General features: G+C 32.7%; 1 protein-coding gene across 2 annotated transcripts; it reads left to right on the top strand.

Annotated features, from left to right (window-relative positions):
* Positions 1-2288: 2288 nt before the first annotated feature.
* Positions 2289-5895, top strand: LOC133817404 (basic leucine zipper 61-like). 2 transcript variants are annotated; one of them, XM_062249913.1, is made up of 4 exons: positions 2297-3369; positions 3465-3555; positions 3703-3829; positions 5096-5895. In XM_062249913.1, the coding sequence occupies exons 1-4, from the start codon at positions 2447-2449 to the stop codon at positions 5263-5265; spliced, it is 1311 nt and encodes a 436-aa protein (XP_062105897.1). In that variant the 5' UTR covers positions 2297-2446; the 3' UTR covers positions 5266-5895. The 2 variants fall into 2 exon arrangements, with proteins under 2 accessions (XP_062105898.1, XP_062105897.1); XM_062249914.1 differs by lacking the exon at positions 5096-5895 and having other exon boundaries at positions 2289-3369; positions 3703-3834.
* Positions 5896-10986: the final 5091 nt, after the last annotated feature.

The raw sequence follows: 10986 nt of genomic DNA, 5'->3' as shown, positions 1-10986 counted from the left end.
TCCTAAAACTAAGCTATGCTGAGCCAAACAAATTTAATAAAGCAATATATATATATATGAGTTCGTTTAGTTAATAGAGCTTGTTTTCTGACTTATCAAGTTAATTAATAGATTTTTTTTATTGGATCAGTTATTATTTATATTTTTCTCCCTGTATAATTGTTCTCAATATGGTATATGAAAATAGAGGGAATATAGGTTTATGTATATGCATAGATTGAATGCTTAGTTTGGAGTTTTTTAACAAGTAAATAAATACAGTCGCTAAACTATACATGCATGTACTAATTATTTGTAACAAATTCGAGAAGAATTTAAAGTAAACTTGAATAGAATAATAATTAACAAGAAGGAAGGAATCAGGAATGAATTAAAATAATTCGACCAAATATATATCTATTCACATGGCACATTTAAAGGGTAACTTTATTTGTATAGGTATATCATATCAATATTCCTAGCTGACAAATTAACAAGCTTATAATTAGTTCATATATTACGTGCTCTCTCTCACTCTTTTAAATAAGACATTAACCCTTCAAGCATGGGACGTAATTATAAAAATTAGTTTTTGGAGGACAGCATATTGTTTCCTGTCAAAAGAGTAATAATGATAGCAAAGAAAAAAAATAAAATAATTTATATATATATATATACATATACATATACATATACAATAATACTACAAATATGCCCACCACATGTGCCATTTTCTGAAAATGAAGTACGTCCGTGAAGATTCATTAATTGGCAGGCACTTCTTTGACAATACGTATAGAGAAAGAGAAGACTACGGCAACTACATATGTACTCTACATAATACAATTATTATTATTTAAACACAACATTATCTTTGGCTAATCATGATTAGTGCTTCCCAATCACTTTTTATTAATATATGTTTTATTTATATATATATAAACAACATAAATTCCAGATTTAAGTCCTACTGATGGAAGTAACCAAGAACCATATACATATACATATACATATATATATATATATAGAGAGAGAGAGAGAGAGAGAGAGAGAGAGAGAGTAATAAGAGAGTACCCTACATGTGGGTGTGGTTTGGGGACAAAGCAAAGTTACTTAGAGCGTGCGAACATTTCACATGGGGGCACGAGTACATGATTATTCTTTAATGTATAAAAATCCTTACTTTCCTTCACAGCTCAATGCCCCCAAATCCAACAATATATTATACAATATTATATATATATATACCTCCAAATGCTTCTACTTAACTTGTGGAGTCCAAATATTATTAGTTATATATATATAGTGATTTTGGTATTGGGGCATCCAATATGTATATAAGAATTCGTACCTAAAAGCTTCTATAATACACAATAATGGGATTAGCAACTGAGAAATATATATATGTACTCGATGAGTTTTTCTAGTTAGCGTCTTCGAGAGCCCATTAGGGTTTCTATTCTTTTTATGTAAATTTACAAAATATTTTTATATAATTGCACGACAATATAATAATTGCCAATAATTAATTGTCGTTAATGTTTGAGTAATATTAGAGAGATATCAAATATTCATTTATTTTTATACCAACAATATCTTGAATACGTACATCAATTGTATGACGATTTTTTTAGCCACGTCGAATCTAGGTATACAGAATAAAAACGATTGTAACAGGTACGTACTCTAAATTTTTTTTTTTTTTTTAAAATTAGTAATTTATAAGTGAGTGTATATTGCAATATATATAGTAATACATTTTTTAAATAATTGAAAATATATAAATATCACAACTCAACTAAATTCCCTAGAACATCTCAACATGTTTTTGCCAATATTGGATATATAATCTACATAAAATCTTATCCTTAATAACTTGTAGTCATCTAGAGTAGTCATAATAACTCATTATACGTAACTCAAAGGATCAAACTCATCTAGTATTGATCAATCAACCATATTTAGCCTATAACAAATTAGAAAATTCCCACGGCCATGAACAAAAGAGTAGTAAATTAACTACATAACTCGGAGCGATGGAAAACCCATCACATATCCATAAACCCATATATAGAAATATATAAAAGATAAAAAGAACACAATCAAAAGATTGATCGGACGGTCCAAAACTAGTGGGGTTAATAAGTAGCTAAATATGATAAAGAAGAAGAAGATTTATATATACATACTATTATTATAATTAAGGTTACAAGGGCACGTGGTGGGCGATTCCCTTGCTAGTTATATTAAACTACTGGCGACTTTCCTGTAATACCGTTGAGTTCCAACCTCCTCTCAAGCCACAGCCTGTACATAGCTGTCCAATCCCTTCCCCCATGTGACCCCACACTGCACAAACCCATAGATATAGATAGATGTATAGATATAGTTATATCTAAAACAATAATAATATTATTATTATTGCCTTAAACTATTATTATTTATTATTGGGATCTGTAAATGATCAATGTTCTTGTCGTTCCCATTGTGTTTGTTTGTTTGTTCTCATTTCCCAACTCTCTCTTGGTTTCACTATCCTCTTCATTCCCTTGTTATTAATATTTATAACACCCTTTCTCACAAGTTTCTAATCTTTGTTATTGCTTCTTCTTCTCGAAACTGTACGTCTATAGCTACTATACAATATTTCTGGAGAACTGGGTCTTCTTGTAGATATTTTTATAGCTTCTGGGTTGGTTCAAGTTTGAATTTTTATCATCATCATCATCTTCATCTTCTTCTTTATTTTTTTTTTCCGGTTCTGTCTATTATTGTAGTGATGGCACAGTTACCACCTAAAATTCCAAACATGACATTACCCAATTGGCCCGACGTCGTTTCGCACGGGAAGCTTCCATCTTTAGCCACGAATCCATCTTGGGTTGACGAATTCCTAGATTTCTCCACGGCCAGGCGAGGCTCCCACAGGAGATCGGTAAGCGATTCCATCACTTTTCTTGAGACGCCAATGCTGGACGAGTGCCGTGGCGGCGGAGGAGGCGGCTCGGGGGCTGCGCCGCCGCAGGGAAGAGCAACGCTTCCCGGAAGTGGCGGCGGTGGTGGTAGTGGTGGCAATAACAATGATCATGGAGAGTTCGATAGATTTGACGACGAACAGTTCATGTCGATGTTCAACGACGAAATGGCTTCGATGGCCGTGGCGGGGCCCAACGTGTCGTCCTCGAACCCTTCGACGCCGTCCGATCATAACAGCATCAACGACGAGAAGGAAATGCAGCTGGATCGGAGTAGTAGTAAGCAACAGCAGGTCAAGAATGAATCGGAAGAAGTTGATAGCCAATGCAACTCCGACTCGCAACCCAACCCGACTGGGACAACGACAACCAACGCTGCAAACGACAGAGTAATTGATCCTAAAAGGGTCAAGAGGTACTACACTTATAATTATTACATTTTTTTATTAATCATTTAACTTAATTATTCAATAAACTCTTTTTTTTATTAATATGTTTTTGCATTACTAGAATCTTGGCGAACAGACAATCCGCACAGAGATCACGGGTCAGAAAGCTACAGTACATCTCAGAGCTTGAACGCAGTGTTACTTCCTTGCAAGTATGTTTATTTGTTATTATTAATTTTGTGTTGAATCATTAATGTTACGTTAATGTTATTATATGTGGTCTAATTAAAATTGAGTCTGAATTAGTAGTTTTAATTAATTATATAATATATATTTTCGTAATTTGCATGATATTGTAGGCTGAAGTTTCAGTACTTTCACCGCGAGTTGCGTTTTTGGATCATCAACGCTTGCTTCTTAATGTTGACAACAGTGCTCTTAAACAAAGAATCGCTGCTTTGGCTCAGGATAAGATTTTCAAAGATGGTTAGTGCTTATTTAATCCCTTCATTAATTATCTAAACTATCAATTAGGATTCATTATCATCCCTATATTATTACTCTATTATTCTATATTGATCCATACATGAAATTAATAATAATTCAGCTGGTATTTGGGGTTTAATTTGGATTTCATTATACTAGAATTATTTTGTGGTCTTATTCACACATAGAATGCAAAAATAATTTAGTTGATCGATAATAAAATTGTGAAGATGATGGTAATTTTATTTGTTTATTCTTCTGAATTATTTTCTTTTATTTAATATAATTTTATATCATTTTTGCTGAAGTAGCACTCTACATGATGAATTGATCATATGAGAATGCAAGATTGAGAATAGCTACAATTGCTTCTCATCAAATAATTAAATTTAGTTGAATAGAATAGAATAGAATGAATCATTGCATAGTTGCATTGCTCTACCTTCTGTGTAGTGTATATTATGATTGGACAAAGAGAATTAGCTATGAGAATTTGGTTTATTAATGACTAATAAGGGAGAAAATATCACCTAACTACTCAAACTCAACCAACCCAAATGATTAATCTAGCTACCCAATGAAATCTAATAAATTTTGGGACCATGTACACTACTTCCCATTTTCTCATATTGATGTTGATATCACAAAGTTTTTTAGCTTCAAAAATTTCATTTGTTTTTTTATCTACCAACATTCAATGCACAAGAGGTCTTATAATAGGGTCAATCACATGGTAGCTCAAGAGTGTGATAATGAAAATAAAAGAAAGGCTTCATGTGAGAGCTCTTTTCTTGTAATCTCTATTTATATATGTATGTGACTACACACTGTTTCTTATTTAATGAAAGTACCATTTGAAAGTGGGAACCCATTACAGCACAGCACTACACTGAAGACCTAAATAAATTTCTTTTATTGGTATGATCGAAATCTGTTATACAAAGCTAGCTAGGTCTATCTATCGATAGACCTTGTTAAGCTTTGTCCATTTACACTACTTTATTATTGGAGGCATCAAAAGAAAGTTGATGATTGATGGGATATAAATGAATTTAATTTTCATACAAACATGTGTGCCCATATGTGTCCTTGTTTGGACAATGCCGCATCTGAGAACATGTGCACTTATTAAAATGTGGGTTGTCACAAATTACATATAATATAGTATATACATGATATCGTGTCACGTTTATACATGTGTTTATATATTAATTTTTTCTCTTTGGTAATAACATATATATGTATATATATATTTGTGTAATGCAGCTCATCAAGAAGCACTAAAGAGGGAAATAGAGAGACTGAGGCAAGTATATCACCAACAAAATATGAAGAAGATGGAAAATAATGTTGGTCAATCACAATCGTCAATGGGGGACACTACCAAATCTCCAATTGATAAAAATGATCAGCAGCTTCTCAATGTTTCTTCATAACCTTCTACTGTATTATCGTTATTATTATGGTCAAAACTCAAAAGCTACGTATGGATAAGTTAGAACTTTTATACACTAAAAGTGGGGGGGAAAGTGAAGCAAGTGATCATCAATTTCGATGATTTTCTCAGTAGATTTAGTAAAGTATATACTACTGCTGCAACAGCAACAGCAACAGCAACAAGTGTTTGATTCAGAAGAATTGCTTATTATTAGCCAGTTTTCCTGATCTGAACAATGTGAAGAGAGAGAGAGAAAGAAAGAGTTGAAAGTGTACCTTACCTAATCAGACACCAAAGAACAGACACATGAACTTGGGTGCTCTCTGCTGTTGACCTGTGCCATCACGTGATATGTTTTTACCTTTTAAGAAGGGACCACTTGGTGATTACATGATTGGATTACAGGAAAGAACATGTGCATGCAGTAGTAGTTGAGTGTTTTTTAAAAAAAAAAAAAATTATTATTATATATATATATAAAAAAAGATTGTCTTTGTTAGCTAGCTAGCTTTATTAACTGATTAGGGGGAGGGGTGTGGTTGATTCTTTTAATTTATATATTTTTCTTCTTGCACATTGATTCTTTAATTTGTATTTTGTATGAATTAATTTAAAGGGTTTGGTTGGATTTGGCAAAGGGGTAAGGGTGGTGGGTTTGTGTTGGGATGGGCAAAAGGAAAAGGATTGTCAGTGAAGTGATCTTTGCTAATTTGATATTCGGATTTGTTTGTTGTACTTTTTTCAGTCTATTATTCCTTGGTTTTAGTTGTAAATTATTTCTTTGGCTTGTTATTAATTGGAGAAAAAAAATTCATAAAAGAGAAAGTGTAAATATTCAAGAATAATATCACAAATGTATCTGGATACAAATTGATTTTGTTTTAATTTGTTTCTAAACCTGAATGATATTTGTATAATCATCAAGTTAGCCGTAGTGATATTAGTTAATTTTCTTTTCTGTTTTTTATTAGCGAGGGTTGTAGATGTATGGTACATATATACATTCATTTCCCAAAAAAGACACACATATATGTACATATATTTTCTCCCATAATAACCAATTGGATTGGGAATACGAAGTTCATATATATATATATATGTGATCAAGAATTCTAAGAATTATTAGTTCCTCTTATAGAAATGGTAAGCTTATTAATATTGGGAAATAATTTCTCAATTTTTAATTAATTGATGTTTTTGCATCCAAATAGGATATTTGATGTTATTTAGAACTAAAAAAGAGTCGATAAAATTAAGTATTCATGCTCTTAAATGCGTTGATTGTGAAGTTTAATCATATCAAACCACGATTAACTTCTGCAACAGAATTTTAAGAATTTTGCACAAACTTCTAAAAATACAAATAACAAAAAACTCAAGAATTAATTTTTGGGTATTAGTAATTGGTAGTGTACTAGTTTACCAAGCAATTTTGGTATATTAATTAGTAATGAAGTCTTTTTTTAATACACATCTCCAACTAAACGATTACCTCAATCAAATTTAAGTAAAAGTTCATTTAAGTAAATAAACATTCTTCATTCTCCCAAGTTCCCAACAATATATATGAACATCTTCAATTAAAGATAGCCAAGTACCAATACAACCTAGCTACTACCAGCCACCAATAAAAAAATAGCAATGACATAATCTTATGAAAACAGTGCGATAATAAATGCCCAACAAAAAATATGATATTTTTCTAAATAAAATGTAAATAATAGTATTTTTTTAATAGGGAGTTTTCTGTATTGGTAAATTATGGTATTTTTCTAAATTTGGAATAATTTTAGTTGGGAACTCCAACTGCAAGTTCGGCCTATCTATACTCAAGGTCTGTGTGGCTGTATGTATTGTGCATGCTCACATATAGAAGAAGTTGACAATCAGTTAGTTGTGCGATCCCTAGGAACCATAGAGGAATCGAACAATGCCCAAATAATCACCTGGAAAATGTTGTGGGGAGCCAAAATCCACAATCGTTTTAAGTAAATATGGTGGAAAACTATCTCCAGAAGACGAGAGATAATAAATTTTACCTTTTCTACAAGGGTTCAATGCTGTCCCAACTGTAAAGCATTCAGGTTTACTACCTGGAAAAACTGGTTCAGGTTTACTTCAAAAACCCAGGTAAAAGACCTTCAAATCTTTGGAGGAGTTTGTGATAGTTGCATCTATTAAAGGTTACTAAACATTTCTTGAATACTCTAGAATATTTTAGACATTTGTAGAATACTTTACTTGAGAACTTTCTAGATATTTGTAAAATAGAAGATTTCACTACACCAAAGTATTAAATTATTAGTAACACTTCAAAATGTCATTATTATTTACATTTAGTGACATTCATTTCTAACCAAGATTGCATTTGAAAATGTCACTAAATCCTTCATTTTTTTTACATTAAAAAATAATTTTAGTCACTAAAATATATATTTTTGTTATTAAATTTGTAATATTTAATAGAATATTCGACACATATATTCACAATAAAAATGTCATCTTTTTTCCATATATCAAAAAAATTATTCATTTCAAATATTTCAATGCATATTTAACTTATTATTCATAATGACATCCTTAATAATAAATGTAGTCTGATAAATATTTCCAATAACATAAAATTTTCCTAACATAACTGTTATTTTAAATCCCCTTATAAGTTTTTATACAAAGTTTCAGTTACAACAAATCAAGAACATAGTTACTCAAATCAAGATAATTACAACAAGGCAAGATTATTTTACCAGAAACTCAGCTCAACACAACAGACTCAACAAATTTATAAACAAAACAATATAACAGTCTCAACAAACTTCTCACAGATATGCATCTCTACAGAAATATATAAATAAGAGGAAAGGGGTTCAGAAAATCATATCATCCAAAAGATAAGGCTAGATCTTAGAGAGAGAAGCTCCTATTCCAGTAGAATGTTTCCAGATCTTGAGAGAGAAAGAAAGAACCTCGTGAGGTGTTCATGTAAAGAAAGAAAAGAGAGATAGTTAGTTTCAGTGAGAAAAAGTTGATAAACTGAGAAACAAAAGTAAGGAAGAGAAGGGTATTGAGGCTTACCAGTCAATCTGTGACTTGGATCCTCCATTGCTGTACAGAACCTTTGATTGACTAGTGAAAGAACAGAGCTGCATCCCTGAGGCGAGCTCAACGGGGAAGTAGTCCAGATTTGGGGCGAACCTCGATAAATCACTGTGTTTGTTTTTCATTTTCCCTCCACTCTCATCTTGCATCTCTGATTTGTTTTTTCTTTTCTCTGAATATATTGTTCTCTGGTTTTTCCCTAACCCTAAAGTTCATAATACGTTTTTGTGTTAAGGAAAGAAGAAAAAGAAAAAGAAAAAGATCTAATATAGTATCTGAATACAAAAAAAGCAATATTAAATAATAGGGTATTATTGATTTGTGTGTAACATGCTACTTTATTGAGCAGTGTATTTAGTCTTGGGAAATGTCATTTTGACATTGGTATTTTAAATTGATCTTCTGAGTTGGTGTAGGGTCAAATCACTATCAGTAAAAATCCTACAGTGGTATCAGAGCCAGGTTCTTGGCTGGAAGATTCAACTCAAGGTGTGATCAAGAAAGCTATCAAGACTGGAGGAAGATGATCCTCCAAAGATAGAGTTCGACACATGAAGCTTTGTGGATATCCCTTTGGATAATCCGGTTGAACACCTTCCAGATTTACCTATTTTGAACTTAGAATTTTCTAACATGAGTAATATTAAAATTGATATTGACAAGTTTGATGGTTCAGGTGACTATAGGATCTGGAGGAGAAAGATAAGGCCACTGCTTGCACAACAGAAACTATTGAGGGTTCTTGAAGATCCTATTGAATGGCCAGAAAACACATCAAAGATTCAACAAGAAGAATTTCTAGAAATTGCTATTGGGATTATAATTTTCAATCTGTTAGATGCTATTATCAGATTGGTGGACAAAGAAGAAACCCCAGCAAAAATATGGAAGAAACTTGAAGAGCAATTTCAACAGAAATCCCTAACTAATAAGATTTTTCTGAAGGAAAAGATATTTGGCTACAGGATGAGTCATTCAAAGACATTGGATCAAAACCTAGATGAATTCCTAAGAATGCATATTGAGCTGGCTAACTCAGGAGAGAATGAATCCCTAAGTGATGAAAATCAAGCTATTATCATACTTAACTCACTGCCAGATTCTTACAGGGAAGTGAAAACATCAATTAAATATGGGAGGATAGAAATTACCCTTGAAGAAGTCATCTCAGCCCTTAAATCTAAAGACCTAGAGATGAAGAATGAAAAGATGGGTTCATCACATGGGGAATTAAACTCTAGTCAAGGAAAACCTCAGCACAAGAAGTCATATCATAGTCATAATCGAGGCAGAAGTCAACACAGAGGATACTCTAAAGGGCCAAACAATAACAGAGGCAGATCTAGTTCAAGAGGGCCATCTGATCCTAAAGGGTGTTTCCATTGTGGAAAGCTGGGACATATGAAAAAGGACTGCTACATTTGGCAAAGAAAGAACAAGTGCAGATTAGAAGGACAAGATTCTGAATCAAACAAGTCAGATTACCATTCATCTAAACACACGACAGAACACCAATCTACAAATTTAAGTGAGGGATATGACAGTGGTGAAGTCTATGTAGCCGCTACAACATTCAGAGATGATGGGATCCTAGACTCAGGTTGTACTTTCCATATGACTAATTCTAAACAATTTTTAACTGATTATAGGGACTCATCAGGTGGAAAAGTCATTATAGGAAAAAATCAAACATGTCAAATTGAAGGATCAGGAACAGTAAGTTTCAGGATGTTTGATGGGGTCACTAGATCACTAACAGGTGTAAGGTACGTTCCTAACCTTGCTAGAAACTTAATTTCAATAAGTGTTCTAGATGACATGGGTATTGTAAGCAAAATTGAGGCAGGTACCATGAGGCTAAGTAAAGGAGCCATGACCATCATAAAGGGACACAAACATGAAGGTTTGTACTACTTACAAAGGGAACTAGTAACTCAGTGCAATAACACAATAGCTCAAGCAAATGAAGATCAAAAAGCTATACTGTGGCATAGGCGACTTGGGCATATCAGTGAAAAAGGGCTACAAATTCTGAGTAAGCAAAACTTGTTTGGTAAGGATAAAGTGAGTAGTTTTGACTTCTGTGAATCATGTATTCTTGGTAAGCATCATAGGCTAAAATTTAGCATTGGCACACACAAAACAAAAGAAATTTTAGAATATGTGCATTCAGATTTATGGGGTCCAGAAAAGATTTCTACACATGAGGGTTGTTCTTACTTTATGTCTATAATAGATGACTGTTCTAGGAAAGTGTGGGTTTTTCTACTCAAACATAAGAGTGAAGCTTTTCAAAAGTTTATTAAGTGGAAAACACTCATAGAAAACCTCACAAATCACAAAGTTAAAACCCTAAGAACAGATAATGGCCTAGAATACTGCAATGACCAATTTGATTCATATTGTAGAGAAGTGGGTATCCAAAGGCATAGAACTGTTAGGTTAACCCCTCAGCAAAATGGTGTTGCTGAGAGGATGAATAGAACCTTAATGAACAAAGTAAGATGTTTATTACAACAATCAGGGTTAGCCAAAAGTTTTTGGGGGGAAGCTGTTATAACTGCTGCATATTTAGTAAACAGGTGTCCATCAAGGGCAATAGAATGTAAAACCCCAGAGG

This window comes from Humulus lupulus, chromosome 2, assembly GCF_963169125.1.
Source record: "Humulus lupulus chromosome 2, drHumLupu1.1, whole genome shotgun sequence".
In the NCBI taxonomy this organism is placed as follows: domain Eukaryota; kingdom Viridiplantae; phylum Streptophyta; class Magnoliopsida; order Rosales; family Cannabaceae; genus Humulus; species Humulus lupulus.
Note: the sequence above shows the minus strand (reverse complement) of the source record. Positions and strands in the feature narration are given on the sequence as shown.